The sequence below is a fragment of the Drosophila biarmipes genome, chromosome X, assembly GCF_025231255.1.
Source record: "Drosophila biarmipes strain raj3 chromosome X, RU_DBia_V1.1, whole genome shotgun sequence".
Lineage (NCBI taxonomy): Eukaryota > Metazoa > Arthropoda > Insecta > Diptera > Drosophilidae > Drosophila > Drosophila biarmipes.
In genome coordinates, this window is record NC_066611.1 from 5,097,123 (window position 1) to 5,117,294 (window position 20,172).

The following is a 20,172-nucleotide window of genomic DNA, read 5'->3' on the forward strand; positions in this document are numbered from 1 at the left end:
GTCACAAGCAGCATTTTGTTATTGCATATTTGTGAGTCCACTCCAAAAACCCCCCGTCGTCGATCAAACTTTTCGGCCCCCCTTAGATTTCTCTTTTCCGCTTGCTAATTCGAGGCAATTAAGCAGCAAATACAAAATAAACTTAAGAACTCGAGCCCTCCTCTAATTAATAAATAATGCAGGCGAATGCAATTAAGCTAGTGGGTGAATGGTAAATGTTAGGGGTTAACTTTTGGGCAGATGCGTGGCTGTATTGCTTTGATTCTGTTTCTGTTTCAGTTGCTGGTCAATCGGACTCAATCGGTTCCTATTTTTGGTTAACTTCGGCTTTGTGTGAGCATAAACAACAATTTGTCTAAATTATAGTTATTAATTGGTAAATATATGCATGAGGTTGGGCGGCGGAGGACTCGCCTGCCTCCCGCCCAAATAAAATGCTATGGCCTAGAGTTCGTGTTTGCTCGAGTGGCAAACAGGTCGAGTAACTAAATTGGTAACTGAACTCCTCCTCGAAGGTCGAAGAAAGCTATTTGTGCATGCTGCGATCAGATTACACATTGTTCGGGGTGCTTTCCAAATATCTTGAGATTCACAAACGAAAGCAATAGTTTTTGAGGAAATATTTTAAAGTACAAGTGTTGGAAAACCCCGAAATGTTACAATCCGGTTGGTGTAGTGTTGTGTAGTGTTGTAAGAAGCCGCTTCAAATCTCAAGATATTTCCGAAAACACCGCGAACATAAACATGATTACATAATCGGTTACATAATAAGCATTTAGTAGAAGTATCTATGTTTGTGGCGTATATATGTAAAGGTAGTCAAATTCATCGCCACTATATCATTACCATAGCTATGTATTCATATTTGGAAAAAACAGCAGCAATATGCTTCGTTATATACTATATAAGTGTTTCATACATAAATGTATATATATACTCGAATATATCCATTATAAGTACTTGTAAATCGATCGAGTTATACTGGTATTCAATTCAGAGCTAGTGGTTTGGGTTAACGCGTCTATATCGGTCTATATCTAGGTGTCTATAAATATATATTAATATATAAACATTTTTTCAGACTTAAAAATGGAGCTTACGGCTGGCGTGTGTCTTGATTGGGATGTGGTGTCCTCGGAATTACAAAGTTTTATTAGTTATTATTGTTTTTGCTGTTGTTGATGGCTTGCTAGCTGGCTGCACTTAATCTGAATCGGAGAACGCAACTGAAGAGCTTCGTCTTCATAAATATGTATATATATGTATATCATACACAGTAAATGGGAGTATATTAGCTATATCCAACTATTTGTTCATCAGTTGAATCGTCGTTACTCTTATACAAGGGATTGGGATTCGTTAGGATGAGTGTATTTTTTGTTTTGGAATCCGGCATCAGGCAAAACTAGTGAAGTCTTCACTCTACTTTTAAGGCAAATCGCTCAAGTCGGGGGTTGCACATGTGTAACTATGGGTGTGTTTACCAGGGGTTCTTCCCAAAACTCCTGGAGATTCGGAAGCTCCAAGGAGTTGAGTTCGCTGTCGGAACAAGAAGAGGTCTCCAAAAATCTCCAGACGCCTTAGGAATACCCCGTCTATATGTTTTCCTGTCTATCTGTTGGCTAATATTAACATCGAATTTGATATATTTCTTGGGTGTGAACAACTTGGCAACTACTTTTATATACAGACAGTGGGTATACGCTGCTTTGATTTAGAATTCTGCGAGATCCTATAATATTTAGAATTGCATTCGCTTGATTTGATGTGAGGTTGCTGGTTTTTTCCTGGCATCCCTTTGACATATGTACTTCCTGAAAACCATTTTATTTCTCTGGAGTCTTGCGACTGTGGCTTTTGTAAGTTTTCTGCAGCTTTAGTGTTTAGTTATTCCTTAATTGCTTGTTTAACTTTTTAGATGAATGCTTTTTACCAGCTGACTGCTCCTCTATCAATGAGGTATTGCTCTGATTATGATTTTTATGGCTTTTCCTGGTATCTTTTGGATTTCTTTGTCAGCTTACTGCTTTTGGGGATGCTATTCTCTTTTTTTTGAGGTAAGCTTCCTCCTTTATAAAGATTTTCCAGCTACTCCACTTCTCCTTCTTCTGCTCCTCCGATCTCGTCCAGGTTCAAAGGCCGTCCCTTTCTTTTTCGCTTGCCTGCATACGCCTGTCCTGCTCTCTCACAGGCGGTACTCGTAGTGGGCCGATCGCGATCGCCGGGCTCCCGAGTACCATCGATAGGGAACCCGCTGCTGATGCAGCGCCAGGCCAGCTGCCCCTCCTCCGGTTCCGATGTCCGCTCCTGGACTCCGCGCCAACTGCAAGGTCAGCGCCAGACGCGTCTGCTAGGAGGATGAGGCCGATGGCGATGGCGTGCTGCCACTGGAAGCCTGTCGCTGGCGCCTCTGCTGCTGCTGCTGTTGATGTGGCAACTGCATCGCCGGAGCCGTCATCCGGCGTCCGAGTGTGGGCAGCGGATTGGCATCCAAGTAGGCCTCCGGGCTGAAGCGAACCCGGCTATGCTGGGAGCCAATGGAACCCTCTTTGGCACTCAAATACGAGCTATCATCACTGGTCAGCGAATCCGGCGGCGTGGGGTTGGTGGGTGTGCCCTGCTGCGAGGATGTGGAGCCATTGCCTGCATTCCCACCGTTGTACTTCTTCAGCGAGCTGCGCAGCTTGGATTGGCCAGCCAAGGGTGGTGGTAGCGAAGTCCCCACCGATCCCACTGTGGTCGGCTGCTGGTAGCCCAGCGAGAGGGCGTGCTGCTCGAAGGGCAGGCTGGCTGGTCGCGTTACCGCCGCCGTGGCATACTTGCTCTTAGTCATCGGCAAGGGACTGTGGATCAGGCGGTTCAGCAGCTTGGGTGAGCCGGCATACAGCTCCTGCTTCGTGGGCGGAGGCACTTGCTCCCGTTCTCGTTCTCGTTCCCGCTCCCGTTCCCTCTCATAGTCCGCATTCAGGTTCAGATTGTTGTAGTCATAGCAAAGCAGCTCTTCGTGCTCGAGCAGAACATTTGAGTTATTCGAAACGGTCGAGGGAGTGCGTCGGTGTCCGGCCGCACTTACGCCCATTTGGGGCACCCGGGGTGGCGGCGTGCGCGTCTGGCTGACCGGACAGGGAACGGTCACGGGAACGGGCACGGGCACCATTGGCGCCTCATACTGGTAGTCGTAGTAGTCAGGTAGCCGATGGTTGTAGTCGTAGGAGTAGTCCGGATACGACTTGCAGTCCCGCTCGTAGCTGTAGTTCAACTCCGGCCGGTATGGGAAGTAGTTGGAACCTAAAGGGAACAAGAAGCAGGGATTAGAGAACTCATTTGAGAAACATTATTATTTTTTGTTGGCCTACCAAAATAGCCATTCCGGTAGTTTCCCCCATCGTTGGAGTAACTCGGTCCGTTTCTCAGGTAATCCGCTGGCGCATAAAGTGGCGGTGGACCGATGCCACCGCCCACACGGAACTCCTCGAACGCTTCCGGTTGGGGATTGGGGTTGCCAAAGCTGCTGTTGCTCAGCTTCCGGCGTGGCGATGGCGTCGGTGGCTGGTTACCGGCATAAAGTGCACCGACTCCGACGCCGGCTGGTGGCTGAGAGGCCGCCACTGTGGTTGGAATAGCAGATGGAACTGCCTGTGGCTGGTGGTGGTGCTGTTGCTGGTGGTGCAGCTGGTGCTGTGGTGTCCGCTGAACGGGCGTGTAATAAGGTTGACTGCCCCCAATTCGTCTCGCCAGGGATGTGGGCTGGGATTTGCTGACCGGTGCTTCCATGCCGCCAAACCTGTGGGTTCAATATAAAATGTTATATTAGAAAAATACAATTAAAGGTAAGAGCTTAATCTAGTGCTAAATATAAATAAACACGTGAATCCTGAAGAATTCTCGTTTTGGGTTTTGGCTGATGCAGTGCATCGTAAGCTAGGAGTGCACTCACCTCGTCTGGTTGGTCATCTTCCGGGGAGTGCTTTCCCGTTGATCCTGCCGTTCGCCCTCCTGCTGTTTGAGTGGCGCATCCACCTCCAGTGCCAGGATCTGCTCCTCACGAGGCTCCTCCTCCTCCGCAACTGTGGCCGCTGCTTTGGGCGCCGCCTTCAGGGCGGGCACCTCGCTCAGCAACGTGGGATGCACTGGCGACACGTTCGACATCCGGACATCGTATCCAGCCGCCACTCCGGCCAGCAGGGAGGCCATGTTGTAGAGCAGCAGCTCGATCACCGAGAGCTTCGGCTTCCGGGCGGAGTCGCCGGCGTAGAGCGTGGGCAGCGGCACGTTGCTGGTGAAGCGGCTGAGCAGATACGGCGACGGCGACATTATCGGCATGCTGGTGGCCCCCGCTCGCCAGTCGTCCATCTTGCTGCTATTACCCTGGTATCCTGGATGGTCGGCAGCATTCCAAGGCGGATATGAGACATGATTGAGTTACGGAATATGGCTCTGGCTTGGGGATCGGTAGCTGGGATTTGGTCGGTAGTCGGGTGTTCGGAGGGGGTACAAGTAGTTGGATAATAACCGCAGGCAATACCAAGGTTTAGCCACCGCATACCAGGAGTCTCTGTAGGTCTGTTTAATGGTGTGTCTCTCGGTCCGAAAGGGGATTATTCTTGAGCACAGAGAAAATCCAAGACAATATCTATTATTGACACTTAAGATTCGAAAGTATTCTTACACAATATAGGTGATCATCATATATCATATCATATCATACTATATCATATTATATTATATCATATTATATCATATCATATTATATCATATCATATAATATCATATCATATAATGTCATATCATATCATATTGTCATATTGTATCATATATCATATTATATTATAAATTTATCATAATTCTTTTGTTTTAGGAATTCACTTTAAAATACTTTCATTGGGATCTTAAAACAATGAATGTAATATGGTCAATTGGGTTTTTCTCTGTGCTTTTAGAGTTGGCAAACAATCAAAACTGGTCGGCAGATTCTCTATAGTTGGTTTTATTGTCGGCTTTATGTTTCTAAGTATTGGTTCTTTTATTTTTGTTTTTTTTTTTGGGTTGGCTTGGCCCCAAAATGGAAAATACATCAATATACAAAGTACAAATCGAATCGAGCAGTAAACGTAAAATGAACAAATCGTAAAATGAATATAAATATACAATTGAAAATTTTCATAAAAATAATACAAAAAAATTATCATTTCATTTTTTCCATCATCGTTTTTTGATCACAGGTTTTTTTGCGCGTATTACTCATGTGTGCTTTTTTTAAGAAATCATAAATAAATTAATTGGAAAACCCGATTGCGTAATAAATGTAAATAAAACTGTGCTCAAAATACCAAAGAAGTTGAATATCAAATTAAGAATTAGGGTCCCATGGGTCCGCAAATGCGGAGGGCGATGAAAATTTGGAAAAATCTCTTACATAGACAAGGGGAAGAGAAGGCTCCTCGCGAGACACGAAAAAAGTGGAGTTCCTAAACAATTAAAACTTAGTTCAACTAAGATGGGTGTGTAATGCAATGTAAAGACGCCTATACGCATCGGTATAAAGATAGCAATGTGATTTACTTAATGTTAATCCAATTGTTACACATTAATGTATATGGTTTAGTTGAATATTTTGCCATTGGCCCATGCAAGTGTTTTCGTTTCCTTTTTTTGGATGTCTACGTATGAACAGCGTTAGTCTATCCGTTTAGTTCATCAATTTTCGCCCTTTCTGTATCGTTTCGCAATTTTTAGGTACTTTCCCTGACAAAAATCACTGGACTAATTAAGAAACCTTGTTTGTAGTTGTAGATTTTGCATATTGCATTCGTTAGGAACAATTCGGTTATTATGTTGAAGTGCCTTTCGCGGTAAAGGGAGTTCTGTTTTGATTTGTTTGGTTGTTTAGTGATTTCGTTAGACGGGGTTTGGGAACCTAAGTCCTCCTGTTTTGACACATTAGCTATGGCTAATCCTCAGAGGAAGTCTCCTTCTGTCGTCTGGCTTTCTCCTTCTTTTCTCTATCTGTTTGCGTCTGACTTAGTCTAGAGTTTTAATATAAAACAATGAGCTAACTAGGCGGTTCTCCAACAGCAGCACAGCTCCAACTCCCCTTTGTACACTCCGATGCTCGCCGATGCATCAGCATCGCTCCAGTTGCTCGCAGGACTGCGTCTGCGGCTTCTTGTCCTTGCGCTTCAGGGAGCGACTACTACTTTGGTACGGATCGATGGCACTGAAATCGGATCCGCCCATCAGGTTGTGCTCGGCCAGCTTGCTGTACTTTTTGCGCGAACGCGTGAAGAGGTTTAGCAGCGAGCGGAACTTGGAGTGATGGTGATGATGCTGGTGGTGGTGCTGGGGATTATCCTGATTGTGGAGGTGGGGATGCTGCCCCTCGTCTGGCGCCTCGACAGACTTGGATTTGGTGATGTGCTTGGGTCGCTGCTTCTTTTGGTTCTTGCTGTGCTGACGCTGCTCCACGGCCCGCAGGTCCTCGTTCATCTTGATGACATCGGAATGTGGCTGGACATTGACCATGCGACGGGCCGCCCAGGCCTCACCCTGGATCATCTCGCCACCGGACGAGGCGATCGATGCGGAGGCGGATGCCGTTGTGGAGGACGAGGACAGCGACGGCGAGGCGGAGCGGTAGGTGGCGAAGCTAATGGAGGCACTGGACGTGTACAGATCCGATCTGGCAGTCGTCGGTGGCGTGTGCACGGAGGCGGGCTCCTCGAAACTAACGCTCTGGAAGGTCACCGAGCTCTTGCGCGACGTGGTGGAGTTCTGGCGCATCTGGCTGATGACTGGTTGACTCTCATCTTCGTTGTCCGCGTCCAGTGAGTCCACCTCCGCCTCCTCCACCTCCACATCCACTTCGCCCTCCTGCCTGGTGAAGAAGCAGTGGCGCGGAAACTGCGATCCCGAGAAATTACGCTGAAAGCGCCCACCCTCGAAGGCCTCCTCCGCATCATCGCAATCCCGGGGCGTCGTCAGTCGCGTGCTGGAGTTGTACATGGTCAGGTCACCACTGGACTTGGAGTTCACCCTCTCGATGCTGGCCATGGACACCTTCTTGATCACATCGCGATAGAAGGCATGGTCGTACGTATTGTTATCTTCCGATGGCAGCGTTAATTGGGTCAGGGGCAGTGCCAGGCTATTGCCGCCGATTGGAGGCGGATGCGGGCCACTGCTGTCCAGCGAATGCTTCTTCCTCCCGACGGCGGGACTGTTGCCCAGACTACCGCCAAAGCGATGCAAGTGCAAGCCGCCTCCACTGGCCTGATGCGAAGCGGAGGAGTTGTTGCCGGACTTCAGGAAGGGAAAGCAACCGGTGGGACTGGCCACCGTGTCCGTTTCCGAGCTGTCATCCGTGACCACATAGAGCGGGGCCGGCTGATAGGCGTGCGGATGATCCAATCCGTACTCCTGACTCCTGGCCCGATGGTACATCTTGGCTGGCGACTGGCTGGTGCTGCTGTTGGAGCTACTCCTGCCGTTTTGCAGGACGACTATGGTGTTCGTTTGGGAGGTCGGGTTAGTTTGACTGTTATTGTTATTGCTATTACTAGTAGTACTATTATTATTTAGCTGGTTGTTGTTGTTGGCGGAGATGCTGTTGTTGTTGTTGGTGGTGGTGGTTGTGATGGTGGTGGTGGTGATGGCTTTACAATGGCCAATGTTGTTGTTGGGGCACGTTATTAAATAGGGTATACCTGTGTACAACAGAGGCGTGGCCGATGTCAGGCCCCCTCCTCCACCTTCTCCTCTCAATCCTCCTCCACTTCCACCCAAATTCCCCAAACCCGGCGGCGGCGTCAGCGAGGCCACCTGTTGCTGGTTCTGCTGCTGCTGCTGCTGCTTCTTGTCCAGATTCGGAGCACTCTTGCTGAACGAGGAGTGGGTCGAGGTCTGGGCGGGCCACTCCGGCTGACCGCCGCCCAGCTGCGAGGGCAGCAGGGATCGCTCCCGCTGGTGCATGGTCGACGGGCCCCACGTCTTGCCCTTGTGCCCATCGGTCACTGATTTTCACCCCGCAAAGGTCATCCAAACAATACGCAACATAAGAGGTAAAAATAGGAAAAATAAAACAAAAAACAGAAAGGAAAATCAATCAAATGTAAAGAAATCAAGATAGATAACAAAAGTATGCAAAAATCCGCATGTACATAGTAGTTCAGTAATCGTATTTTGGGCTACTGATACGGTGAACCGTGCATTCCGGCGGCATGACGAGCCCGCTCCTAAATAATCTCAGGCCTCGGGATGCCTAATCTTATCTATAAGACGCGCATGGTGCACCGAATGCTAAATGGAAACTTATTTGAGGTAAAGTGCGTTTCAGAAAGCTAAAAAAATAATCCCTTTTTATCGAGTGGGTTCCACCAAAATAAACATTAATCATTTTCCTGGAGAAGGTGCCATTTCCGATTTAGAATGGGAATTCACTGAACAGCTAGTCATCCTAAGATTGTGGCATTTCATTATAGTAAATTGTACGATCTGATAATCCGCAGCTTTGGCATCTAATCAAGTGATGTTTTCACCCCAAACTTATCAGATCTTTGGGCAGCCCCGTCCGTAAGATGTACTACTTACGTGCCACTATGCGCAGGCCGGAGAAGGAAGGTGATCCCGGCTGCTCCGCCTTGTCGCGTACGGCCGTAATGGTGTGCCTGAAACCCGTGGGCAGCGATATCTGCAGTGGTTTGTTCTGTAGATAATAAACAATTAGTAGACCTTCAAAAACCTTCAATGTTGGGTAAAGACTTACCTTCTTGCCCTTCTTGGGCTTGCGCTTCGAGGGCACTGGCTGCATCATGACCAGTTCCCTTTCTATCAGCACCATTTCGCGTTCGCGCAGGATCTGCTCCTGGATCTTCAAGAGGGTCGCCTTCTCGCGCTGCTCGTTCTGCACCCTGAGCAGCTGCTCCTCCTTGTTGCGCAATTCCTGGCGGGGTTAAAGGGATAACATGGCGGAACGTGACGGGTTAGTGAGGGGTTAAGCTTGGTCTGTACTTGAGGGGAGACAGGTGCTACAAAATAGCTTTAACTAGGAACTAGAAACCATGCAGCAGTTGGCTTGAGTGGTGGGCTATTCTGGGTGGTTATCCAGCCAATCAAAAGGATAACTTAGGGTGGGATAACGTAAAAGTAACTTAAAGTAACAGAACAGAACGAAACGCAACGCAACTAAAACGCAAATGGCGGGCAGAGAGAAACCTGTTGGACGCGCTTACCTCTTCGATGGTTTGGAAACGCTTTTTTTCGATTACAGGTTAATTTTCGTTTTGTTTTTGGAGAGAAAGTATACACCAAATTATTAGAATTTCATTAAAGACCAAGTGGGTGAGAATGGAATGATAGAAAAACAACTGAAGAGCGGCTTAGGGCCAACAAAGAACGATCTAGAAACGATCTAGAGCAACTCTAACAGGAAGAGGAGTTGGTGTTTGCCGGTTCGATGGGTATCTTCCAGCCTAATAGTACCTTTTCTTTTTCGCGCAAGTCGTGGAGCACTTCGGCGATCTCCTTCTTCCAGCACTCCTGCATGTAGTGAAAGGATTCCTGAGGCGTCAGGGTGAACTTGGAGCAGGCGATGCTCTCCAGTTGCTTGAGTATCTCCTTGAAACCAGGTCGCTTGTGTGGATCCGTTTGCCAGCAGCCTGTGGATTGGTTTTGTGCGAGAGTCACATGGGGAAACTCAAACATTGGCTGCATTACTCACTTTTCATCAGGGCTCCCCAGGTCTCTGGGCAGGTTTTTGGTATGGGCAAGGTCAGCGTGTTGACAGCCACGCCATAGGCCACGGACAAGGGATCGAAGCCCTTGTACGGCGTCTCGCCCGTAATCAATTCCCACAGCAAGACACCATAGCTCCAGACATCAGAGGATCTGGAAGATGTGACGTTTGATTTAGTTCTTAGACATCCTCCTACAGATCTCCTTCGAAGGATATGACTTACTTGGAGTAGGTGCTGACGCTGATGACCTCCGGTGGCATCCAGGCGTACGTGCCCGCCGCGCTCATCCTTTGCGTGTTGTACATCTCCCTGGCCAAGCCGAAGTCCGTGATCTTGAGCGTCTTCTGCTGCAGATGATTACCCTCGATGGCCTCGTAGATGAGGACATTGGAGGACTTGAGGTCGCGGTGTATGATCGACATGGGCGCCTCGTTGTGCAGATAGTTCATGCCCCTGGCTATTTGAATGGCCCAGTTGACCAGGACATCGGGCGGTATCTTGCCAGCCAGGATGCGGTTAAGGCTGCCGCCACGGGCGTACTCCATCACCAGGCAGAGCTTGGTGTTCAGGCAAACGCCACGCAGGGCGGCTATATTCTCGTGCTTAAGGGCCCAGAACAGTTTGGCCTCCTGCAGCACATTGTCTCGCATCCGTTGCATGTCATCCTCGCCCGTCTGATGGGCAATCTTGATGGCCACCTCCTCGCCATCGTAGTAGCCGCGATGGACCTTGCAGAAGCCACCCGAGCCGATGACCTCCTTGATTTCCAGCTCATTGTACTCGATCTCGTGCGGCTGGATGTCGCCAATGGCGGAGGAGACGTTCAGTTGCAGTGGGTCCTCGTCGGTGACAAAGTCCTTGGGGAAGACGCCGACCTGTGGAGCAAATGGGGGCTCAGTTTGGGAGCGTTTCATTGGGCAGGATGGTGTGGTGTGGCATTACCTTATCCCCGATCTTGCCCGTCCACCAGCCCACATCGCCGGAGACTTCGCTGTCCGTGGACAGGACGACCACGATTTCGCCGCGCCGCAGGGTCAGCTCATCCTCGCCCTGGGCCTCGTAGTCGTAGAGGGCCGTCCACAGGCTGCCATCGCCCACCTGGGGCTCCACTTGCTCCAGATCTGGAATTGGGATCTCTGGTATCTGCTGGTGATGCAGTTGCTCCAACTGCCGCTGCTGCTGCTGCTGCTGCAACTCGCTGATGGGCAGCATGGTCCTGGTCCGCCAGTCGTCGTCGTCGTCGTCGTCCTCGGGAGTCCTGCGGGGGCATCAAAGGCCCGCTTTTGGCGACATGGACACTCCGCACCTCTTTGTTTTTGTTTTTCTCCCCCCTTTTTTGTTAACTTGCTATTGTGTTTCGCTGTGTGCGAAAGGGAGATAAAAACGCAGGGAAGAAGAGGAGGAAGAGGAAGAGACAGCGAATGGGTTTAGTAATACTAGTTGTGAGGCGGGTGGCTCGGGGGTGGGGTCGACTTACTGGCAAGGATGTCGCGAGTGTGGCCCACTGTCCGCCGTTTCGTCCCACTGTCCGTCCGTTTGGCCACACGCAAAACAACAACAACAACGGCACACAATCAGACAACACGATACAAAACACACACACACGCAGTGCACACCATTATCGCCTCGGTCGCTCTGTCGCAGTCGGCGTCGCAGTCAGCGTCGCTGTCGCCGTCAGCGTCGCGCGTTACTTCGCCTTATCCTTGATCCTTGGCAATCGGTTAAATTCGCTTTATCTTCGCGATTCCGCATATGTTTTTAAAACATATATGTATTAAAAAAAAATGACCAGGGCTGCACTGCTGTGAATGGGAACTAGTTTCATTGAACTGCTCTTTGGACCCAGCCAACGGAACTGGTTTGTTTGCTGGTTCCGCTTTGCACGATGGTTCCAGTTGGTGGGCATATTTTTAGTTGCCAATGTCTTATAGCATCTCTCCCTAAATAGTTTAGTAAGTTTTGTTTAACGTAAGGCATAAGTTTGGCTTTTTTGGGTTCATTTCACAAGGGTTACATGAACTGGCTACGGAATTTGGAACTAGTTCCCTTCCGATTTATACTAAAAAATACCAGCGTAGCAGTGTTGGCTAAAACATGTCTTTTTGGTATTTGAAAATACTTTTCAGGGCTGGTATCTACGTTTTCGATAAATTTATTAATAATTATTACTTAGCACACGAAAGAAATTTAAGTGCCATAAACAGAAATAAAAAACCAAAAAGTATAAGATAAGAAAACAAAGCCTCTTTTAAAAAAATGTATATTTATGATCGCCGATCGATAAGTTACTATCGGTACCGTTAATTTCGACCAACTTGTAAAACAATCGATATATTACATTGAATTTAAATATGAATTTAAATCTAACTGATCTGATTGTTTCAAATAAATTTGTTATTAAATAATTATTCATTATGTAAAGTCAACCTAAGTAAGCTAAAGCCTAAAGCTATACAAGCAGTTTTAAATTTTAACCTTGAAACCCTCACATTTTAATGCAAATGTCTCTTATTATCCAGAACCTACGATTCAACTGAATTTAACTTTATTAGAATATAAAGTAATTATTTAAAATCACGTTTCAAATGAAGTGTCACTGTCATATGTTTTCCGTTTTGATTTTTAGCGATTCCGTGCTGCGCATGTTTTTGCAGAGGAGCAGGGAGTCCGTGGAAGGGGGCTTACAGCTGCTGCCGCCGCTCTTGCTGTGGCTGTTGTGCTGCTTTGCTGTTTTGCCGACGAGGATACGGCCTGATGATGTTGCTGTTGCATCGCGGAACGGAACGCTGTGTATCCTGTGTGTCCCCTTCCCCGCACAGTACACCCCCCTGCACACCATGCCCCTGCGCCACTGGCTCTCTTCCATTCTGCTTTCGGCGACTGTGATTCTCGTCGGGCGCCCAACACGCGCCCTTGCGTGGGTGGTGGGTGGTGGGCGCTGTTAGGTCGGTCTATTCCGTGCCATGTGTTTTGTAAATCAGCCAACACCGCCCCCTCCGGCCCCTCCCCTCCCAAAAGCTGGGGGAGTCCTTTCGGCTGCGCTCGCGTCCGCTCGGCTGCTGCTCTGCTCTGCCGCTCATCCTTTTGGTCCAGCGTCGGCATCGCACAGTGGGCTGCGTCCGCAGAAATTTGCTGACTAAATCAGTAGAGGTTCAAATCCCCTATGGATTGTTATTTTGAAATGACTGTAAATTAGGCAAATGCCAACAGATTGAAATTTTAAAAAAATATTGTTTTCTAATTGAACTGAAAAGTATATATTATTTTAAAACGTTTTTTATTTAGCTAAATGCATATACAAGCTTAAATGGTTCAGTATAAAACATATGTTTTATTAGTTGAACTAGAAATGGGCTAAAATGGTTTAGTATTTTTTAATTACAAGAAGAAGGCGATCATACTTAAATGAAAATTACAGAAAATACTTAAAAATTATTTTCTGGCATTTTCATTTAAATAACTAAACTAACTTCTTGTGATTATTAAATTGAACTGAAAAAGTTTTATTCTCAAAAGAAAAAGTTAAATATTTTCCTCTAGAATGAAATAAATTCTTTTTATTACTCTTATTATACATATGTCAAAAAATAGTGGGCAACATTCTTTTTCAAAAATGCTTAAAATTTGTTGCTGCAATCGAACATGATTAAATGTATGGTTTGTTGGTTTTATGTTGTTTTTAAGAGATTTTATAAAGATTGAAAACCTAAATGCATCTTAAAATGAAGTTGCAAAACTGACTTATCTTAAAAATGCTTTATGTGTAAGGGAGAAATGGAAAGTAAGTTATAAAAAAAAATGTATTTCTTGTGAAAAATATTCAAAACAATATTTAGTGTCCACTGTGCCTCGGCACTCGTGCTCGCTGGCAGCTGAGCCGAACCAAACCGGGCTGATGCCTGATATAGCGCTATATCTGCAGCCGTAGTCGTAGTCGCAGCCTTTGCCGGAGCCGGATCCGGAGCCTGGAACAGAGCGGCGCAGGACACTACGGGCCAGGACCTGTGTACCGCTGGGCCACGCTTCGTCCGGCGAGGAGAGGAGAGCGGCACGGAGAGGAGAGCGGCACGGAGAGGAGAGCATCCGCATCCGAATCCGAATCCGAATCCGCAGCGGCTGAGACTGAGGCTGTGGCAGTGGCAGTGGCAGTGGCAGCAGCAGCAGCCCCGACAGAGGCTGGGCCACTCAGTTACGCGCAACATTTCAACGCAACGTCGTGGCAATTCCAAATCGGCGGCAGACGCGGGCGTGCGCAGCGCACGGGCGGACTGCACGTAATAAATCCTCCGGAACGGGCTAAAAATACGGCAAACGCAACTAATCACACACAATAGAAGCCTGTCAAAAAATAGAACTCCTGCTTAGAAAATCGTTTAGAAAAAATCTGCGAAAAACGCCCAAAAATAATTTAGCAAGGCCGCAGTGCGACAAAAAAAATATACAATATCTTACGCACAAAAATATTTTTGCCGCTGTCCCAAAAAAAAATTCTCAATATTTTTTTCTCCGCCGCGTGCGCGTTTGTCAGTGTGTGTGTGTGTGTGTGCGCGCGTGTGGGTGTGATTTTGCGCGCGTGTGTGTGTCGCTATTTTCTTGTTGTTTTTTTGGTAACTTTTTTTTGCCGTTCTTTAATCCCTGGCTAAAATACAAAAAAAAGGAGGAAAAATGCAAAAAGCCAAGGCAAAAATGTAAAACAGCCGATGATGCGAAAAGCGTCCCAAGCGCACAAGAAATACAAAACCCAAATACAAAGTAAAGAATTCAAAAGCTAGTTTTAAGGCAAACGAAACGCACAAAAAGAAGCCAAAATAGATCAAGTAATTAAGTTTAATAAACACATAAATAAATAATCACTAATCAAGCGGAGGGAAATCATCAAACTGCAGCTTAACACTGAATGAAACTGAGGTAAGACGGGGTTTAAATAAGTCATTAATACTTATATTTAATATAATATTTGGAGGATTATTAGAGGATAGGGCGTATCTTAGAGCCTATAAATAAACTCTTAAATTCCTTTGAATTTGCCTTATTTGATTTCAAAAAAGAGATGGGTTTCCGATTTAAGAGCTGTCTAAACTCCCAACCATCTGATATGAAATACCTGCAGTTATCCCCTGGTTAACTATAATATCTTAGTCTAAAATTAGTAGGACTTAAGTCCTTCTGACCTACGGCTTATTTAATCTATTATTTAATTTCTTTACCGCCTTCCAATAGTTTCCTTGACACTATTTTCGCCTTTGCCAAAAGAAAAATCGGGGGAAAATCGGATGGCTGCCTCCACACACACACACACACTCTCCTACACAAAGGCAAACACATTCACATACAGGCACATACACACATATATATAGACATAAATCCATGTAAAGCTGTTGCCTGGCCTCTAAAATGGCTGCCCTGCCTCTGCCACTGCGCTGCCGCTGGTAACCGCGACGCCGACTGCGACGCCGGCAGCGTGGTAAGCAGCGCGCAAGAAGTTGAGGTTATGTCTGCGCCGCAAAATGTGCTTGGGCTTGGGCTTTGGGATCCAAAAAACGCTGCGAAAGTGGCAAAAACCAGGGGGTGGTGGGCGGATTTCGGGGGAGCACGGCTGCTGGTAATGGGGTGCTCCAAACTGCCCTTGGCATGGAAATGCTGTCGCCCCTTTTTCGATGGGCGTGACTGCAGCACCCTTTTTGGCCATCCAAAGGATGCTTCTGCTCTGCATTCGCTTTTGTCCTTGTCCATGCAAAGCATTCATTGTACTTTACACGGGGAAAGCGGTCGTGTTTTAAATTCAACTCGTTTTCAACCACTACCAAGTGGAAATCTCTGAATGAGCCGCCCAAAAGTAGGCCATGAGTTTTAGTTAAGGCACTTGGAGGTTTGAAAACTCCAAAATATGCCAGAATTGAACCACAATCAAAAGAATGAATGCTTAGGGACAGTGTCCATTTTTTACAGCATACTTTTAGACACATTTCTAGGGGGATTCAAAACTTCAATTTTTAAAATTTTAAAAATTTTAAGAATAAAATTGCTCAGTCAAAATACTCTTTTCGTTTCTTTTATACTTTTCGAGGGGTAACTGTATCATTATCAATAAGCACCTTTTAAACTTTGAAAGAACAATAGCCTATTTTTAGTTGTTCTACATATTCTGCTTCTCTCTGTGTATTTATTTATTCCTTTTATTTTATTTTTTGGAGTGTGGGTGGTTGCACGATGTGGATGACCTAGCCCTATTTCTGGGTATTACTGAACCGTTAGCGCTGCTGCTGCGCTGCCGGTCTTCAGTAGCAGAAAGAGGAAGAATTTTATTCCAGACAAAGTCGAGCATAAAAAGAGCAATCGAAGTACAAATACCCTAAAAAAGAACGTCCCTAGAAATATACGAATTAATCTATTTATAAATTAAGATTATAAACACGAGTCATGAATAATCTTATATTATTTCTGAAACTTAAATGAATGATCTACAACCACTCGACATATACTTAATAACACATTAAATATTTCCAAAAAACCCCATTGCTATTTTGTTTGTATTATACCAATCATTTTGCATATATTTTCCTTCCAGAACATCAAGTCTTACCGCGGAACTATTCGACTTAGAGCGTAATAATCAACGATAATCTATTTTACCTAAGTGTAATCCAAAGACGATATGCTTTCGATCTGACTCGATTGGACTGCAGGAGCAATGAGCATCAGTGCGTCCCGGGCTTGGGTTCCGTCTGCAACTCCGTCTCCACATCCGATTCCGATTCCGAATCCAAATCCAAATCCGAGTCCGAGTCCTTCTCCACCTCCCTTTGCCAGGAGCCGCCAACAGGTGCATGGGTCGAGCCTTTGATGCCAGTTGGGATTGGATTTGCTGCTGAGGTAGAGAAACAGGAGCAGGAGCAGGAACAGGAACAGGAACCGGATCCGGATAAGGGCGAACAGGAGCCCCCGTTGAAGTGGCGCCCCTGCCTTGCGCGATGCAAGCGAACAGCAGCCGCTCCAATTTAAGCGCACAATCCTCGGGCACGCCGTCGGCCTCAACGATCTCCTCGTCCCAGGGCAAGGTGAGTGCACTCGAAAAAAACCTGGTTCATAAGAAAATAGAAGAAAAATAAAGAAGAAATTTAGCTAAAACTCTAGGCATCTATAGCTCTTATTGGTTCAGTTCCTTAAATAGGTAACTGAAATATAGAAATTACAATTTGGTAGATTTTTTCATAAGTTGGGTTCAATTCCTTATGTAGGTTACTACATTAAAATGTATCTATGTCATTTCCTTTTTAGGCTACTATATTGCATATTTATGTTATTATACAAATTATGTTATTATGTTTCAAAATATCAAATTTTAATTTAATTACTGGTGCTCACCATTTAAAAGAATTTAAACAGTATTTCGGAGTTTGGTATACAATTTTGGAGACTATTGTCGTTTTTGAAATGGCATTCCAACTCGGAAACTGTTTTCAACTTTAAAAATGTTTTTACACGGTTTGATTCTCATACCGCCCGTCCAAAACCCTTAACTTTATCGATTTAATTACGATCTGTAACATAAAAATAAGCCATTACTTTATATTTACCTTGGCAGACAGGCAGCATACAATAACAATAATTAAAACCTTAACTGTGGGACACTTGGCACTTAACACAACAAGAGACTTCATATTTTATTTGCTGGCACGGAGAGGATTCGTTTGGTAAATGTCAGCTCGAGTAAATTATGTTGCGCAACAATTTTCTGGCATTAAAAATGTCATATTGCCTGTGTGCCCGGCCAACTGGCCTGGCTTTCCTTTGTATCCTTGTTTGTCCCGGGCCCAGGATCAAATTGAATTGGTTTCTACCTCTGCCTCGGCCGAACCGAGGGCCATTACAATTATGCAATGTTTATTGACTGCAATTATAAATATTGGCCCCGTCCGCCTGTCAGCACGACCTCAAACGCATCCCCAAGATTCGCATCCGTATTCGTGCACTTCGAATTTCGAATTCCCCATGGCAAAAATGGCTTTCAGTTGGAGTGAAATTTTATTTGTCAGTTCGCTTCCTCATGCTGGTCACATGGGCGGCGGTGTGGGAGGGGGCACATTTCCGCTTTCAATTTGCTTGGCGTGTGCGTGGGTGGCTAAGAAAATGTGGGGGGCGGGGGCTGTTTGGGGGTGGTAGAGGGTCCTGGGAAACATAAATGTAACTGGGGTACACGCTGCATCCGCCGCTTGTCAATCGAGCGACGTCTGATGAATGCAGCCCCCCGAGGCCCCCCGACAGCACCACCCCTGCCCTTCCATTCACTCTCTTATTTGCATTGCCCATTGCCGGCGTTGTGTCCTTTATCGTTTTTAATTAAACATTGCCGTTTTGGGCTATTACACACAGACACTCGCGGCCCTGCAAACGCACATGTGCACGCCCGTGTGCTCGGGCTCGGAAAAAATGTAAATGCTTTCACACTTAAATACACATTTAAACAGCTGATATTATGATATGGTGAACTCTAAAGCAAACACATACTTGGGTTGAGTACTAGTTTTAAGAGGGCCCCTAAAAGGCACCAAAAGAAACCCATCTGTTATTTCTATATACAAGATTGTAGGTATATTATTTGTATAGTACTTATCGTTCGTTTTACTAATTACATTTATTTAAGGTTTACATTTTTTGGACTTAAATGAAGCACATATCTATGAGTATTATCAAAGTCCATTTATGAGAGGGATCCCTAAAAAGGTACCAAAATGAATCCTTTATGTTATTTCTTTATGCAAAATTATATATTATATTATTATATCATTTTTCTACATCACTTTATTTAGTTTTCAACAATAAATTTTGAAAATACATATACTAAATATATTTATTTTATTAGAAGAGCATATATTTTCAATATGAAAAATAAATCACTTCTGTATTAACCAATTTCTAATTTTGAGAGATCCCAAAAAGGGTGCGAATAAAATCCTACACGATTTTTCTAAATCTAAAACTCATCATATATTCCCTGTATATCACTTAATTTATTTTAAATTTAAACTTAATAATATTTATAGTTAGTACTTTTTATTATATTTATTTAAGGAAAACATATTGTAAACATGAAGAAGACTCTCCAAGAATAAATCCTATCTGTTATACCTAAATATAAAAGAGTAGTTAAATTATAAGAAAGTATATTCTGGGCTTACTCTATCAGTTATAGATATAGTAATATTTTTATATTTATACAATATTACCTTTTCAGAGGGATTTCAAGAGAAATTTATACTTTTATTATTTTTTTCTCGCATTTACATTTATGATAAGAACGTTTTCAAAGTATTTACAATATAATTCACACTTGTTTGCCAAAATTCAATATTCTAAATAGGAAAATAAAACAAATATTTTCATATGTTTAGGGACAGTAGCTGGTAGTTTTCAGTCTCTGTGTAGCTGGTGCTGTGGGTAATTGTAGGTCTCGATTTTCAGAATGTGCCGGACGCATTTTCAGTTGCTATTTGCTCTGCAAAAGGAGGTCTCTTTCTTGCCTGGCTGGTTGTGTGCCGTTGTTTTCAGGGAAAAAATGCAGTGAAAATCACCGTGTTTCATTACTGTCATCGTCATCGTCCATCGGGCGGAGAGTCCTTTCCCCCGGCGTCCTGGTTTTCGCATATTTCCGCCGTGTTCAGTTGGCACTTTGGGAGGCCCAAAAAAGTAGGCAATGCTTTTTTCGGAAAAGAATTTTTATTGCTGCCCGTTTCCTAAGTGCAAGGATAATGGCGAGTGTAAGGAGTGAAATGGGCATCCCACCTGTGTGCCTCCCTGGTCACAGGCCTCACTTGTTTCAGTTGCAGAAGATACAGATTCTGCTTAAATTTTGCCTCTTTATGCCCTTTAGTTTTTTGAGTTTTTAAAGAAACATCTATTTTTATGAATGTTGTATCGTTGTTTTCATTTATTTGGTCAATTCTGTCTTTTTGCACACCCACGCAGTCATTATTATTACATTTTCCAGGCAACACCTTCCGTTTCTATAAATTTCTTTAAATAAAACATTTTAAATGCTACTTTTTGCTTCGTTGATAATTCAAAAATAGCTTTTCATACAAAGTTTGCTTTGCCCGATGTCAATTCTTGGTTAATGCATTTCCTGTTAAGCTGCCTTTCTGAACGTTTCGTGGAAATGCATCTTTTTATAGGTGTTTGCTTGCGTCAGGCTTTCTCGGGAAAAATATAGAAAACAACTACCGCATCGGAGCCGAGGCTTTAAGGCCTTGACTTTAAACCTGCATTCGTTTTCAAGGGAAATTAACTCCCTTTTCCCTAATAATGCAGTTTGCTCGCCCCTTTGAATGGCTTTTATCTTGTTTTTCTCATTTGATTAGTTTCTCTCCCTGCTGAGAATTCATTTTTTCTGCTTTCAATTTACACTTCCTTTGAATTGTTTTTCCCAGAATTTCTATTGTGT

The 20,172-nt window shown here is 45.0% G+C and overlaps 2 protein-coding genes across 10 annotated transcripts in view; one reads left to right on the plus strand and one right to left on the minus strand.

The window, feature by feature from the left end:
* Positions 1-1,623: 1,623 nt before the first annotated feature.
* On the minus strand, positions 1,624-11,538 carry LOC108033097 (mitogen-activated protein kinase kinase kinase). Of its 5 annotated transcripts, XM_017107296.1 has the most exons (11): positions 11,209-11,538; positions 10,674-11,091; positions 9,954-10,606; positions 9,716-9,882; positions 9,478-9,653; positions 9,228-9,248; positions 8,762-8,938; positions 8,587-8,701; positions 3,938-4,376; positions 3,357-3,784; positions 1,624-3,288 (listed from the first exon to the last, which is right to left on the minus strand). In XM_017107296.1, the coding sequence occupies exons 2-11, from the start codon at positions 10,941-10,943 to the stop codon at positions 2,351-2,353; spliced, it is 3,384 nt and encodes a 1,127-aa protein (XP_016962785.1). In that variant the 5' UTR covers positions 10,944-11,091; positions 11,209-11,538; the 3' UTR covers positions 1,624-2,350. The 5 variants fall into 5 exon arrangements, with proteins under 5 accessions (XP_016962785.1, XP_016962783.1, XP_050740843.1 ...); XM_017107294.2 differs by lacking the exons at positions 1,624-3,288; positions 3,357-3,784; positions 3,938-4,376 and adding an exon at positions 4,972-8,009 and having other exon boundaries at positions 11,348-11,538; XM_050884886.1 differs by lacking the exons at positions 1,624-3,288; positions 3,357-3,784; positions 3,938-4,376 and adding an exon at positions 4,972-8,009 and having other exon boundaries at positions 10,674-11,078.
* Positions 11,539-16,650: 5,112 nt separating this feature from the next.
* Positions 16,651-20,172, plus strand: part of LOC108033061 (MAGUK p55 subfamily member 7) — a 63,988-nt gene continuing 60,466 nt past the window's right edge. For all 5 annotated transcript variants that reach the window (XM_017107210.3, XM_017107212.3, XM_017107214.3 and 2 more), the window contains exon 1: positions 16,651-16,789. In XM_017107210.3, the coding sequence (XP_016962699.3) occupies positions 16,703-16,789 (87 nt within the window). In that variant the 5' untranslated portion in view covers positions 16,651-16,702. The remainder of the gene's footprint in view (positions 16,790-20,172) is intronic.

What these genes read in the sequence shown, in the direction of transcription:
- LOC108033097 (XM_017107294.2), bottom strand. Translation starts at nt 10,943, where the DNA reads ATGCTGCCCATCAGCGAGTTGCAGCAGCAGCAGCAGCAGCGGCAGTTG. An exon ending in ACTTGCGCGAAAAAGAAAAG is followed by an intron (nt 9,249 to 9,477) that starts GTACTATTAGGC and finishes ATCGAAAAAAAG; the next exon opens with CGTTTCCAAACCATCGAAGA. An exon ending in GTTTCCAAACCATCGAAGAG is followed by an intron (nt 8,939 to 9,227) that starts GTAAGCGCGTCC and finishes TAACCCCGCCAG; the next exon opens with GAATTGCGCAACAAGGAGGA.